This window comes from Neopsephotus bourkii, unplaced genomic scaffold, assembly GCF_033783945.1.
Source record: "Neopsephotus bourkii isolate Nb327-2 ecotype Australia unplaced genomic scaffold, CSIRO-AGI_Nbou_v1 NB_887, whole genome shotgun sequence".
Taxonomy (NCBI): domain Eukaryota; kingdom Metazoa; phylum Chordata; class Aves; order Psittaciformes; family Psittacidae; genus Neopsephotus; species Neopsephotus bourkii.
The window spans coordinates 3,311,555-3,326,658 of NW_026901381.1; the positions used below are offsets into that span (position 1 = coordinate 3,311,555).

The 15,104-nt window shown below is 60.5% G+C and overlaps 1 protein-coding gene across 2 annotated transcripts in view; it reads right to left on the reverse strand.

Moving 5' to 3' along the window:
• CACNA2D2 (calcium voltage-gated channel auxiliary subunit alpha2delta 2) overlaps window positions 1–15,104 on the reverse strand; it is a 201,859-nt gene that overhangs the window by 7,961 nt on the left and 178,794 nt on the right. Inside the window, exons 7-24 of one of the 2 annotated variants that reach the window (XM_061357268.1) lie at window positions 13,131–13,262; window positions 12,837–12,894; window positions 10,754–10,804; window positions 10,502–10,601; window positions 9,578–9,736; window positions 9,004–9,111; window positions 8,331–8,409; window positions 8,084–8,133; window positions 7,217–7,306; window positions 7,066–7,134; window positions 6,596–6,670; window positions 6,058–6,132; window positions 5,813–5,884; window positions 5,439–5,510; window positions 5,240–5,301; window positions 3,475–3,551; window positions 2,281–2,301; window positions 279–339 (exon numbers count right to left, since the gene is read on the reverse strand). In XM_061357268.1, coding sequence (XP_061213252.1) covers window positions 279–339; window positions 2,281–2,301; window positions 3,475–3,551; window positions 5,240–5,301; window positions 5,439–5,510; window positions 5,813–5,884; window positions 6,058–6,132; window positions 6,596–6,670; window positions 7,066–7,134; window positions 7,217–7,306; window positions 8,084–8,133; window positions 8,331–8,409; window positions 9,004–9,111; window positions 9,578–9,736; window positions 10,502–10,601; window positions 10,754–10,804; window positions 12,837–12,894; window positions 13,131–13,262 — 1,411 coding nt within the window. The remainder of the gene's footprint in view (window positions 1–278; window positions 340–2,280; window positions 2,302–3,474; window positions 3,552–5,239; window positions 5,302–5,438; window positions 5,511–5,812; window positions 5,885–6,057; window positions 6,133–6,595; window positions 6,671–7,065; window positions 7,135–7,216; window positions 7,307–8,083; window positions 8,134–8,330; window positions 8,410–9,003; window positions 9,112–9,577; window positions 9,737–10,501; window positions 10,602–10,753; window positions 10,805–12,836; window positions 12,895–13,130; window positions 13,263–15,104) is intronic. The other variant, XM_061357269.1, reaches the window with a different exon arrangement.

Genomic DNA, 15,104 nt, shown 5'->3' on the forward strand with positions numbered 1-15,104 from the left:
GGGACTTTCAGAAACTATAGCTATATATGCACGCGCAGGGGGCAGGCCCTACCGGGTGCATATATACGGTGCTGGATGCAACCGGGTGGCAGAGCGGGGCCGGGGTCCCGGCGGCAGCCCCCCTCGGCCGAGCGGGCACACGACACACAGAGCAACAGGGGATGGGCAGGGGGGGACAAGGCACGATGAGGCGAGGATGGGGGGCGATGGCGGGGGGGGGGGGACGGCAGCGGGGCCGGGGCGGATGCACACCTCGGCAAGCGCACACACAAAGCTACCTGGGAGCAATGAACACATGTCCCTCGGACTCAAAGCTGTTGGGCAGCAGGTATTCAAAATCTGCAACAGAAAGGGAAGGTTATCCTGCGGGGACCGGGGACCGGGACAGCGGGGCCAGGAGGGAGAGAGACGGACAGAGAGAGAGAGGGGAGGGAATGACAACAGAAAATAAAAGGCATTTGCTGCTCTTGGTAACAAGAGAGGAAGGAAAAGGCCGTTCTGCTGTTGCTGGCACCGCACGGGAAGGAAGCTTATAGCCAAATCGGGAGAGGTTTGCCCATCTCGGCTCGAATTTGCTCGGTCGCGGGCTGGAGGTGCGCGGGTGCGTACGCGCGGCCGGTGGCGTGTACGCAGGGACACACAGAGACACACACACATATATATATGTGCGCACATGGAGATATATATATATATATATGCATGTTTGGGAGGGTGTGGGGCGTCTCTCTCTCGGGGAAGGGGGGTTGAGGGCAGGGAACCGCATGCTGCGCTCCTGGCCGCAGGAGGATCACCAGAACACTTGGTTTCGGGAGAAAGGAAAAGGAGTTTTCAGGCATCGACATGGCCAAACGGGGCTCCTTGCTGAGGACAGTCCAACCAGAGGCTCCCTGCCCAGCACCGGGCAAGGCGCTGCCGGGCTCTGCCGTGGCACCGTCCCTCCCCGGGGTGGTGGGACCCCAATGGGGACCGGGTCCATGCTCGCGCACCAGCCCGGCACCTCGCTCTGCTTTAAGGGGGGTGGCAGCGCAGCAGGGCTTGGGGTGCCTGTTGGGACCCCCCCGACATCGGGGTGGCAGATGCGGGGTTCAGCTCATGGGTTAGGGGGTGGGTGTGGGGGTGCTATGGCACAACCCAGGGCATCGGCCCCCCCATGGGCACCGCCACCCCCAGCCCTCCCACCGGCCCCCGGTGCATGGCACGGCACAGCCAGAGGTTGGACTGTTGCTCTCCGAGGGCTGTAGGCAGGGGCTAGGTACAAGCCAATGAGAGGAAGAGGAAGAGGAGGAGGAGGAGGGTACAAAACACTCGTACTTGGTCCATCAGCATTGCCATCACAGGGTCACCGGGAGGAGGCAACTCAAAGCTGATGGAACAGGGCTGAGGGTGACACGTGGGACAAATCCGGCCCTGGGTCGCATGGCTGATCTCCTGCTCCACTGCAGGGGGGGTTATCAGCCCTGGCCTCAGTGGGACCTTGGGATAGAACTTAGCTGCTCCTGCGGGCACGGATGGTGCTGGGATGCTGTGGCTGCCGGGGCTTCATGCCATGCTGGGCCAGCAGGGACAGCCACTGAGCAGCCATGGGGGCAGGCAGTGTGAGACCCTGCCCCAGGCTCGCCTTCCCCTGTGCAGCGGGTGCCATCACCCCAGGGTGCTCCCATCCCCACCTCCGCCAAGAGGTTGTGCTTGGGGGGCTTGTCCCAGAGGGTGACGATGGCAGAGGACTGGGTCTCCACCTTCCCTCCATCCCTGCCTCCTTTGGGTGCCCACCTACAGCCCCCCGCTCCCTGCACAGCCCTATCCCTTCAGGTTGAGTTGTCTTGGGGAGGAAGAAGCAGAGGAGCTGGGACAGAGGAGAAGGAGCCAGAGGAGGCGAGCGGGGGGGAGAGGAGCAAGAAGGGCCGGGGTGGGGGGAGAGGAAGAGCAGGGCATCAAACTAGCTACGGAAAACCTCGTGGATCGAAACCAGCAGTTTCATACAAGATCAGCTCTTGAACGATACCAAACCGGGTTTGGGAGCGATGCGCGGGGAGGGAGTGGGGGATCGTCGTGACAAAGCTCTCATGAACAGAACAAGACATGTTGCTTTCAAATAAAGGGGGAACTGGAGGAGAGGAGGAGGAGGAGGAGGAGGAGGGAGGAAGGGCGAGTCGGTGGCGGTTTGCAGGTTCGGCGTGGCAAACGGGCAGGGAGATGGGCAAGCAGGGGGCTGGGAGGGACTGGACACGGGGCAGGGGACGGGGTGGTGAAGGTGAGTGGTCTGAGACTGAAAATACTTGCCCTTCATTTTGATGTTTGGTACTGTGTGAATCCACCATAGAGAGAAAGCAAGAAAAACAACAAACAAAAAACAACAAACAAAAAAAAAGGGGGTTGGGTGGAAAGGGGGAAGGGGGGCACAAACAATATTTTATTCAATCGCCGTTTGAATAAAAATATTGTGTATCATAATCATACCAAAAGGAAACCTCTTGCAAAGAACGACATGAAGAAAAGGAAAAGAGAAACCCAGTAACGGAAGGAAAAGAAAAGCCACGGTGAAATAAGAATCAACGAAAAAGAAGTATGCAAAGATATAACTAGAGAAATATATATAAATATATTCAATACTCCAAAGGAAAATGAAACTCAGTAGCAAACAGTTGCAACAGTCTTGGTATCGAGATGTCCTCACTGAGTCAGGGGGCATGCACGGCGGGGGGAGGACAGGGGAATCCCCCTCCCGGGGACAGGGACAGCCTGGCCTGGTCCCTGCAGGGACACGGGGCTCCTGCCGATGGATGGAGGGGCAGGGGCCGGGGCCGGGCTGCAGTGGGGCTGGGGTCGAGCCGCCGCCGAGGGCAAGAAACGGGGGGAACCGGAGGGGAGAGGGGAAGGGTCCGGTTCTGCCACAGGGGAGAGGGTCCCTGGGAGCAGAGTGGACCTGTGGTGGGAAAAAGGCTTGGGGGTCAGGGGAGAGAGAAAGAGAGAGAAAGGGGGGGCCAGGCTAACACACACGTACACAGACTAATTCCAAACGAAAATCGAAACCAACCGAAACCGAACTCATAAAAAGAAGAAGAAATGGCTTAAACCGAAACCAAAGAATCGTAATAAACCAAAGGAAACTCGAGAGATCCATGCAAACTTTCCCAGGCTCGCAAATTAACTGCCTGCTACAGCATCATCCCTTGGCCCCGGGAGGCAAAGTGGCAGCAGTGCAGCCCTGCCTGCGCCGGGCAGCGCCTGCCTGCATCCTGGCGCTCAGGTTTTGGGGTGCAAAGCGTAAAGCCCAAACCCTGGCGTTGCCCCAGGCAGGCAGCTCGCTCCCCCTCCGTGCATCCACCTCTACTCACGCCTGACTGTCCCTGTTTTGCCTCTCTCAGTGATCCCTATCTCCTTTTGCTTTGTGGTTCTCCCCCCCGACAGCTGTGCGCTGGTGTCGGGGTGAGCGGGAGTGCGAGAGGGCAGCGGGGAGAGCCAGGGGCTACTTACACTTCACTTGCAGGATCTGGTCGCTGAGGTTGGCCTGGATGTAGTAGGTGCTGTAGGGAGGCAGAACCAGCCCCAGGCTGCGGAGGGGGAGAGCAGACAGGAGGTGTAAGGCTCTACACCCCCCCAGAGCCCCTGCCTGGCACCCCTGGCTGGTGGCAGGCAGCAGCCCCACTGGCCTCCTGCACAGTTCACTGCGCCCAGCGCTGTCCTGGGGTGCCCGGGGCTGTCTCTAGGATCATCCTGGGGCGTCCATGGTCATCCCCAGAGCAGCCGTGGTTATCCTGGTGGCACCCAGAGCTGTCCTCAAAGCACCCAGGCCATCCACAGAGCACCTAGGGTAATCCTGGGGCACCCAGGGTCACCCTTGGAGCATGCAGAGCCATTCTGGCAGCACCCAGGGTCATCCCTAGCACACCTACTGCCATCTGTGGCATCCAGGTTTGTCTCCAGAGTGCCCAGAGTCACCCAGAGCTGTCCCCAGGGCACTCAGGGCCATCCCCACAGCACCCAGGGCTATCCCAGGGGCACTCCTGAGCACAGGTGACAAGCCTGTCCAGGCAGGGCTTCAATGGACAGGAGGCACCCGCCTGAGAACCAAGTGTGATGCACATGGAAGAGGGACACAACATCCCTGTAGCGGAGGAAGGTGTGGAGAGACACAGCCCTTGAAAGAAGGAACGAAACCTTCCCAGAGGGGAGAGACCAGAGACAACGATTACAGAGGGACCAGCTACAGGCAAGCCATGAAGGAGAGGGATCCACCAGCCAGGAGTCTGTCCCATGGGACACTGCTGGAGGGAGCTGGGCTCCTGGGTGCCCACTGCAGCGGCCAGTGCCCTTTGGTGATGGTATCAGTGCCAGGTGCTGCTCAGGATAGGTGAGCACCAGTGGGTGAGGCCACACTCCTGACCCCCATTGGATGCCACACCTGCACCTGAGCCACCAGGACTCAGACCACCCCTCCAGCTAGTCCTGTCTGCGCCTGGCAGCATGGACTGAGCACCACAGCAAGCATGGCAGAGGTGGTGGCACCCCACAAAGCATGGCAGAGGTGGTGGCACCCCACAAGGCATGGCAGAGGTGGTGGCACCCCACAAGGCATGGCAGAGGTGGTGGCACCCCACAAGGCATGGCAGAGGTGGTGGCACCTCAAATGACAGGTAGCAAGAGGAGGGTGGTGAGTTTTTTCTGGTGGTTCCCTTTGTTGATGGTGTCTCGGGGAACCCCATGGAACACCCCTACTATGGTGTGGAGCTGTGGGATCACACAGCCCCCAGCAGCACCTCCCACCCTACAGATCAACCCACAGCCCCAGCCCCAGCTGTGTCACCCTGTGTCACTGTCCCCTCCTCAACAGTGCTGCTTGGTTCCACAGGGGTGCCATTCTGGGGGATAGGACTGGGGCTGTGCCACGGTCACCCGACAGTGCTGCAAGGTGGCTGTGACCCTTGCCAGCCCCTCCTGAGCTGGGTGGTAGGAGGAGGAGGGTACCCTGGGTGGCAGGGGGACCACATGGCTCCTCACAGGACGAAGGCAACGTGAGTTGGACAGCATGGACATGATGCCAGGGGCTTTTTTCCACATCTGCTGGTGCAATCTGGGTGATAAATGCAGGGGGGAGCTTTGCTGCCTGTGCTGCAGGGTGGGTGCATCTCACTGCACAGGACTGCACAGCACAGGTCCAGCTGCACAGGACCGCAGCGCGGGGCTGGTGTGGGTCTGGCTGATGCCAGGTGAGCACGGTTGTGCCATCAGTGCCACTCACCTGTAGTTGGTGCTTTTGATGGGGGCCCACGTGTAGGTCCTGAACACCTCATCGATGTATTGCTGTGGGTCAGAGGGAGCCAGTCAGGCCTCTGTGGTGCCAGGACACTGCTGGTGCAGTGACAGGGAACCCCGGCTGCTGGGGTGGTGCTCAGCACAGCGGTAGCTTTTACCATGACCCCCTTCCCCTGCAGCATTACCTCATCCAGAGACTTGATGAGGGTCTTGATGAACCTCTGCCCATCATTCCCATCAATCATGCTTCTCCGGATCTGGGGGACAACAGAGGGAGGAGGCAACTGAGGGTCACAGAGCCCTGCCATGTGCCTGCAGGCACCCACCCCCCAGTGGGGTTGCACCAGGGACCCATGGGTGCAGATGTGAGGGTGAGCAGCCTGGGGTCAGGGGTTCACCATGCTCACACCCAGGGGACAGTGACCCAGCTCCCTTCCCTGGCATGATCCCACGGGATATGTGCCAGGGCCCTTAGGGTGAGGCTGGAGGGGCTGAGTGCCCTTTGCAGCTGCAGATGGGGGCAGCATGTACCCCAAAAGCTGCCCCTGGCTCTGCCCACCTCCTCCTTGTTCTCGTCCTCCAGCTCAGCATCCAGGAAGTCCAGCGTCACCGGCTCACGGAAATTGATGATCTGCAGGCAGAAAGAGAGAGCCAGGGAAGGGCTGAGGGCTCCCGCACCCGCTGCTGAGTCCAGACAAACTCATCACAATTCCCACTATTAGCTCCCAACGACCCCGGGAAGCTGCCTCATCCCACAGGACCCGGATAACCCTGCTGCCGCCGCCCCAAGGGGCCCCTCCTCACCTGGGGCTGCAGGTTGGGGTGCAGCAGGACGTAGCCGTTCAGGTCGATGGCGAACACGTAACCGTTTGCCCCCAGCTGCGAGAGGACAGGAGGAGGGATGAGGCTGGCCAGGCGGCTCTGCACCATGCCATGCTGTGCCGGGGTGATCACCCTCACCTCTGCAGGCAGAGCTCACCCCACACCACCCCTGGGGCTCAGCCTTTTCTATCCTTCTATTTCTATTCTCAGCCAACAGCATCTCTCATCCTGGCTCTGGATTTTGCCTGCTGCACCTTTCCCCAGACTGGCAGGGTTTATTGCCTGCTCACCCTGCAAGGGGTTTGGCTCTGGTCTGATTCCCAGAGCATCATCCAGCTATAATCCCTGTCTGCCTGCCCTAGTCCTGCCTGCAGTCATGGCCTCAGCACCCTGTTACCACCAGCACTGCTGGAAGTGCTATGGGGGACTGTGGGTTGCAGCTCGGGGCTCCCTGCAGCGGGTTCCCACTCCAAGCTTGGGCAGCGCAGGGCAGGGATGGAGGGGAAGGGACCCCACGCACGTTGTATCGCGGCGTCAGCCTCTTGATGTCGTTGAGAGCCACATCGATCCCCATCACGCCCAGGATGAGCTGGTTCTGGAAGGAAGCGCAGGGAGGGGGACGGGTGGGACCAGGGCTGTCACCTGCCACCACCATCACAGGGATGGGGAAACAGGGACCTCTTCTCCCTCTAGGGACGTGTGTCGAGATCCAGAGACTGCAGGGGCACAGGGTGGGATGTGCCAGCCCCAGAGCCCTCCGTGGGACACTGCACCCCCCAGGGACATGCAGCTGCCAGCTGGCCCCACTGAATGGGAGAGCTATCGGGATGGCAGTCACCCTGGTACCACCCCAGGGAGGGGGTGCAGGCCAGGCAGCACCCCGGGGTGCCAGTGCCCCCCAGCCATGCAGCCAGCATCGGGGCACTCTCCCCACAAGCCTACACTGGGGGTCCCAGTGCAGCCAGGTTGGTGGCAGCCACAGTCTCCTACCTTCCTGTCACTGCTGTCCTCCGTCAGGTTGAACACTGGCAGCGTGCCGGTCACCACCAGGCCCAGCCCCTGCACAAGCACAGAAGGGTGTCCTATGGGGCTGGGAGGCTGGGGGGTCCCCACCTGCACCCCGGGGATGGGGGATCCTTACCAGGGCATCCTGATAGACATTGGTCCACTGAACCTGCTTGGCTCGGTTCCCTGCCAGGACCATGGGTCTGCCCAGCACATCCAAGTACTCCTGCAAGAACACAGAATGGAGAAAGCACCATGTGGGAACCGATGCCTCCTTGCTCCAAGCTGGTGACAGCCCTGTCCCCATGCACATCCTGGGATTATTAACAGGGTGCTTGGTGCTGGCCCTGGCTGCAGGCTCAGCTAGGGGAAGGTGTTTGGCATCCAAGGGTGATGCTCCAGCTGAAACCAAATGGCCTGTAGAGACACAAGCAAGATGCTGCTCACTATCATCAGGGCATGGGCAGGGCAGGGGCTCCCCAGGAAGCATCAGCCAGAGCTCTCCCAGCTCCCATCCATCCCGGCCTTTTGGGATCTTCTCCTGAGGCAGGTTTCCCTTATCCTGGCTCTCCTTGCCCAGGCAGACCTCTGGGCAGGGCGCAGTCCCTGTGCCATGATGCCAACCCTGCCCCGAGGGGCTGCCCTGCTCAGGTACCCTCACCACCTGCCTGCCTACCATGTGCATCCGATATGGAAAAGGGGCAGGAGAGGGGCAGTGGGATGAGGTGTGGGCACACATGCTGAATGGGCCGCTGCTGGGGTGGCCCTGCCTGCTCCCACTCCCGCCTGCGCTCTGCTCTGCTGTGTGCTCATTAATGCCTGATGGCTCATAATTAGTCACTCAAAAGGCAGCAGGTCCGTGGGGAGCTGCAGAAGATGAATTACTTATTTCAACAGCGCACGGCCTGGCTGAGGGCTGGGCTCCCCAGCTCGCTGCCACGCTCAGTGCCAGCCTCAGGACCCTGCAGCAGGGCCAGTGCTGCCTGCCTGCACCGTGACGTACCTGCGTGTTGATGCGGATGGCACCGATGGAGGGGATTTCAAAGTAGTAACCTTGGGAAGAGAGAGGAAGGCAGCTGGGGGGTGTCCGTCTGCCTGTCCTGCAGCCTGGCTGCCCTGCTGCCCTCCAGGCTTGCAGCAAGCACCTTGCTGGCAGCGGCACACACCGGAGCACCGGTGCCAGCCCCCATTGGAGAGGTCAGCCCAGCCCCTGCAGCCTCCCGTGCCTGCTGGGTGCCAGCCCCGCTCACCTTTGTTGGCGCAGGCCATCCACTGCAGCGGGGTCACGTCGTAGTTGTGCTGCCCAACTGAGAAGGTGAAGACCCGCACCTGCGGCAGAGCACACCGTGAGGGATGGCTGGTGGGCACCCCGGGCCTCCCCACCGGCTGATGGCACCCTCCCGGGGACGGGGTGGCACTGCCTGCCATGGCCCACAGCTGAGATGCCCACAGCCAAGTGCAGGCAGGCAGGAGGCGCGGATGCATGGCTGTGCTGGCAGCAGGGCAGCCCCTCTCCTCACCCAGCCATGGCCACTCCTATGCTGCAGCATCACTGTGATGGCCAAAGCCCCCTGTCCCAGGGGTCCTTGTGCTGGAGCATCACTGCACCCAGAGGGTTTGTCTGTTCCCAGCTGGGGAGTGCTTTCCCCAGGGATGGTATTTATGAAGCCCACCAGCCCCATCCCCTCTGAGCAGCCTGCGGCATGCCTCATCCCATGCCTCCCTCATGCCAGTGTGGGAGCCAGCTATAAACAGCACTGACGTGCCAGCTGTCCCATTACCAGGGCAGCAGCAGAAGCAGGCTGTCAGGGAGAGAGGACGGGGACGAGGCAAACAAGAAGGAAGCTGGCAATGGAGCTGGAGCAGCCCCCTCCCTCCCTAGTGAGCAGCCCCAGCCTGGCACATGACCCCACAGCCCCTCACCGTCTTATTGGGCCAGTTGTACTTCTCAAAGACATCCTGCACTCGGTCCTCACCGCCGTCCGTGAACATCATGATCATCTTGTTGCAGTTGGCACGCGTGATGTTGGACTGTGGGGCAGAGAGATGGTGCCTGAGGCTGGATGCGGCCAGGAGGGCTGGCCACGACACATCTCTTTTCCTGGCCTGTTTCAGTGGGGTGAGGGTGGTCAGGGTGAATGGGCAGGAGGAGGGACGCTGTCTGCTTGGAAATGACGTTGTGATTATTGCTGCTCAGCACCTAATAGCACCATTCATCTTTATTTTGCCTCTGGCACGGTGTCTGGCTCCATCCCCCTCCGCCCAGCCCTCACAGCTTTTAATAACATAGAGGGGCTGCAGCTCCAGCAAAACCTCAGCTGCAGCACACCGGGAAGTGGGATGTACCCCCCAGCATTGCAAAGGAGGACAAGGAGCCCTCTGGATGCCAAAGTCCCAGGTACAGGGCAGCAGCCAGGTACTCAGAGCTCTCCCATGACCCCCAGCACCCATGGGTACACTCTGCTCACCCTACCCCACGTTCTGGCCCCCAGCTCACATTCTGCAGCTGGTCGAAGGCGTACTCAAAGCCAGCCTTGTAGTCGGTCGTGCCCTTGGCCACCATCCCCTGCACGTCCTCCTTGAAGACCTTCTTGTTCCGGATGTTGGCCTGCACCAGGTGCTTGAAGCACGACACTGGCTTCGCCTTCTCATTGAACTGGGAGGCAAAAGGGGAGTAGGTTGCAGACGGGGACAGGGGCAGCCCCAGCAGGCACAAACCACCCGCCACACAGCTCCCACGGGTGGGAGGTGGCCTGAGTGTCCCACATCCCATGTCCCAGGGATGGCTGATGCTGATGCTGAGACCAAGGCTTAGCTTGGGTCAAACGCAGCACTGAGCCACCTGGCATGGGTGCTGGCAGTGGGCTCACCTGCACCCCTGGTTCTGCAGGGTGCCCCCCCGCCTTGTGCAAGCAGCCGTGCCGGCAGCGGGAGCAGGTGCTGTCTCCTGCTTATGGCTTCATTTGCTGGCACTAGGGCCCATTCATTAGGGGAGCAGCGATCCAGCTGACGGAGCCAGGCCAGACACGTTAATTAGTGCCGGCGTGCTTGTGGCCAGACAGGGGAGGGCCGGCACGGGCTGGGTGCCCAGCGAGGCACAGATGCAGTGGCACGGCCACAGTGCTGCCCGAGCTCAGGGGCTGGTGGCATCGCCACGGGGGCAGTGATGTCAGTGGCTGCTTGGGACCACCCTGGGAGCGTTTCTGCCACACGCCCTGCGATGGGAGCAGCTCTGGGTTGCCACCATGGACAGCCAAGCCTGCAGCAGCCGTGTCCTTGCTTGTGTGCAGGTGGGTGGTTCAATAGGAAAGGAATGGCATTTCTCTCTCTGCAGAGCTCCCGGGCAGGTGGGGCTTGGGGCAAAGGACTCTCATGGTGGGGAGCTGGGAGCTGGCTCTGCTGCCCACCCTGCAGCACTCACCGAGGCTACGTTGACATAATCATCATCTGAGAGGGTGTCCAGCATCTCATAGACAGAGGTCTTCATCAGCTTGAGGGTGAGGCCGCTCACGCTGCCGCTCCTGGCAGGAGAGAGGGGAGCTGGGGCTCAGCAGTGAGGGGGCATGGGGCTCCCCACCAGTGCTGTCCCACACAGGGCCACCAGTGGGACAGTGGCACCCCACTGAGCTGTGCCACCATCCTGGCCTGGCTCAGCCCCCACCCGTGTACTCACACATCCACAATGATGACCATGTCCTTCGGGGACGAGGCTCCTTGGATGTACCTGTGGGGTGCAGAGGGGGGTCACTAGCGTTGACTCATTCTGGGGGGGACCCCGACCCTGCTGAGTGCCCGTGCACCAGGGCTGTGGTGACCCACAGGGAGGAGCAGGGACGAGGTGCCAGCGGGTGAGCAGAGGTGAGGATGCAGCACAGCACGGCAGAACGCCAGCGCCTGCCGCTTGGTACCGTATCTGCCTAATGAGCTCTAAATGCTAAACTCTTCCATCATCACAGGCCCTTTTCTGCGTGCTGATTATGCTGACACACACATCCATATTAAGATGCTATTTACCCCCCTGGTAGCTTCAAAGGCCAGGCTGATTAGGTTATTTTTAGCTACGAGGAGGAAAAATAATAATACTACGTAAATCCTCCCCCCGAAAATGATTAGGGAAGCCTCCCTCACCCCTCGAAGCACCTGGTCCTGCTCCCAGCCCTGCTGTGCCATCCTGTGTGGTGCTCAGCAACCATCCCAGCCATGGCCAGGCAAAGCCCAGCCTCCCCATCCCATTGAGTGGGGCCTGATCCTACCAAGTCCAAAGGAGCCTCATTATTGGCTTGATCAGGATCAGGCCTGACACAAATTAATTAGTGTGTTATTAGTATCAATTACTCACCATTACTGGGGAGGACTGGGGAAGGGGCAGGCTCTGATTGCTAATCCCAGGTCGTGATGTTCCCTAATTACAAGTGATTACCCAGGCAGGATGCTGGATGCTGGCACATGGGTCCCTCCCAGTGTGGGTTCTACACCCCCCCAAAGCTCCCCCACGCTGGGATGCAGGATGGGCAGGCAGCTGCCCATGGGCTTCACACTGATGGTGGGGCTGGGGGCTCAGGGCTGGGGCAGGGCTGCTGGTACAGCACAGAGCCCAGCTAAGATGCTGCCCATAACGGGTTGTGGCAGCGCATCCATCTCCAGTGCCCCGTGCAGATGAATACCCTGGGCTCCACGGGAGAAGGCTGTGGTTAATAGTGCCATTCATCAAGGGAGGGGAAGGCAGGCGAGCCGTGCTGGTGGCCCTGCCGAGGCTGCAGGCAGGACCATGGTCCCTGCTGGGCCTGGGCCTGGCAGCAGAGAGCAGAGCAGCAGTGGCTGTGTGCTGCATTGGACCCTGGCATGGGGGCAGGAGAGGACCCCAAAGGAGTGTCCCCAGGGTGTGCTGCCCCCCCAGCATGAAGGGTGCTGCTGCTCCTCCATGGCTGGCTGGGCAAGAGGGTGGTGGCCAGCCTGGCTAGTGGGCAGTATACATCACCAGCCCCAACCCGCCCTGAACAGCCTTCCAGTCCCTCCTCTGCCAGTAACCCACACAGAGGGCCCAGCAGAGAACAGTTAATAATTAATGTGGAGCAATCAAAGACAATTAACCATAGGAGCAGGGCCATTCATTTTTCTGACAAGGAGACAGGCAGCTCCTGGTGCAGGCAGGGGGCCGGGCAGCGGGGGATCCCCTGGGATATGGGGCACCCCGGGCAGGTGCTGGAGACCTGTGCCTGATTTCCCCTCCATGCCTGCACTTTTAGGCAGCCACCGCAGGCAGGATGAGGCCACAGCTTCCCCAGCCCCAGGGGCAGCATGGTAACTACTGCTGCCAAGCCAGCACCTCTATCTGAGCTAAAGGGATTCAATCCTGCCTCACTCAGTGTGCAGCTAAATGGCTGCGTGCAGCTATCACTTCACCATAGTCCATTGCTCTCTCCATCCTCCCGGCTTATGATTGTTTTCCCCTCTGGATGGGAATGCTGGCCAGGACTGAGCACCGGCAGCAGTGGCTGTGGAGTAGGGGACAGGGTGAGGGGTAACTCTCCACACTTCATCTGCATCCAAGGCTTTATCTCTCCAACCTGCTCTGCCTTCCTGGGAAGAGGGGAGGGAAGTGGGAGCCAAGAGCTGCAGCTCAGATGCCCCTGCCTGTGTTAGGGTGTCCATTTGCCAATGCTAGCCATGTGTGAAATGAAAAGGGGAGGGAGCTGGCTGCTCCTGCCCAGGAAGGGCCAGTGAACGGACCCCCCTCCCCACCTGCACCCCCTTACCAGGGCCTCCTGCGCACGTCATACAGGTCGATCTTATTGGGGGCTCTCCATGGGGTGGCTGTGGGGGGAAGGCAGGTGGTGAGCAAGGCAGTGGGGACAGAGGGGATGGGGGAGAGGGATGCCCAGGGCCGAGGAAGCAGCAGGCTCTGGCAGGGCGCTCACACCAATGGGCTTTGGAACAGGAGGGTTACATGTGCCGCGTGGCCCCGGAGCCAGCACTGGAGGATGCTCACCTGCATCCCACAGTGAGAAGGGCCCGGGCTGCCCTTGGCCAGAGCCACCATCAGCACTCACCGGGGTAGTAGCGGGTGACACCGGTGGCGCTGCCGAACACCTGCCAGAGCAGGGAGGGATCCTCCTTTCTGTTCTCGATGAACACGTCCTCCAGAGCCTGCGTCCAGTTCAGCTCATTGAGGATGACGGTGGCTGCGGGAGACAGAGCCAGGGCAGGCGGATGAGTGTGGGGAGCAGCAGAGCTGGGGGCCATGGGGACCGTGGTGTCCCCATGGTGAGGGCAGGGAGGGGGAGGCAGTGTGTTCCCTCTGCCCATGGAGGAGCCCCCAGAGGCTTTGCAGCTGCTCCCATAGAGCGCCACCATCACCCTGCTGTGGTGTCCCCAGATACCTGAGCCACCCTACAGGTACTCCCCTGTGCGCTCACCATCCCCATCCCCTGGCTCGGGACAGCCAGTTTGCCATCTCCCCCCCCCGGTGCCAGCCCCATTCCCTAGGGACAGTCCCCAGCTGGGCAACCAAAGGGTTGTGTCCCTGCGGGGCTGTGCGGAGCCTCCCGGCCCCACTCTGCATTCCGCTGCCTCCTGCACCTGACGCAGAAGCAATTAAGATGCCGGCAAACAGCGGTTTTAAATTATTCAGCTATTAAAGCAGAAGATAAGCTGCTGGCAGCCCCAGCCTGTGATTAATCAAGGGAGGCTGATGGAGCGGGGGGGGGGCTGGTGTGGCACGGCAGGTACAGGGCCACTGGGAAGGCTGCCTTGGGACCCCAAATGCTGTGGGTACTGTGAGCCCTGGGCAGGTGGGGGGGGCCCTATGGTGTCCATCAGCGCCCGTGCTGGGCCGCCTTGGGGCTGTGGTGTGGAGGAGCCAGTGGTGGCTGTGTGCTGCAAGCAAGAGAAGGCAGCCACCAACACCCTGAGGGGACCCCCAATGCAGTTTTGGGGTGCAAGAGCTCCCAGGAGCAGCCCTGCTCCATGGCACTGGGCAGAGCTGCAGGGGAGCTGGTGTGTCTGAGGAGCACATACAGCTCTCTTCAGGCTTCCTCCTGTACTTGTCCCTCCTCAAAACACCTGCACAAGCCTTCACCATGGTCCTGAGGTGCTGGTGAGACATTGGGCAGGTTTCACTCAGGGTGAATCCTGGATCCCTCCATCCCAGCACCACTGCTGAAGAAGGCTTCTCCCCTCGGGCAGCTTTGCCTTCAAACCATGATTTACTCTATATCTCCCATCCATTTCCCAGCACCGTGCCCACACTGATACCTGGCACTTAGCATGGTTTCTTGCTTGGCTCAGTCACAGGATGTGGTTGTTCCCAAGAGAAGGGTCTGTGAGCAGGCTGCCAGGCTCCTGCTGCCTGGAGCAGCCCTGGGCACTGCTGCCAGCTCACACTGGGCATTCACAAGTCCCCAACAGCGCCAGCCCCTGCACCCCAGCCCCTTGAGGCCCACGAACGACACCACCCTTGTGCCAAATGCAGATCCTAAATCTAAACCTTCCCTGTCCATGAATGCATCTCCAAGTACAAACACAGCCCCTGTATCATCCCTGAGCCAGAATGCAGTCCCTGTACCTTCCCTGAGCATAAATGTGGCCCCATATCATCCCTGTGAACAAATACAGCCCCTATACCATCCCTGCAAACAAATGCATCTCCTATACCACCCCTGCACATGAACACAGCACCCATAACCATCCCTGCTCATCCATGCAGCCCCTACACCATCCTTGCATGTGAACACAGCCCCTCCACCATCCATGTGCACAACTGCAGCCCCTATACTATCCCTCACACAAACACAGCCCCTACGCTCTGCCCGCATGCAGAATGATGAGCTATTGCTCATCGGACAGGAGGCTGTGCCCACGGATGGCTCCTGTCCCCCTTGGTGCAGGCTGGAGGACATCCCCATCCCTGTCCCCATCTCGTCCCTGTCCCCATGAGGGTGAGCTCAGCCCCGCCCCGCCCGCGAGCGATGGCAGGTTTAATTAAAAGAGGCACAGTAAATAAACCACATCTAGGATGTAATTTG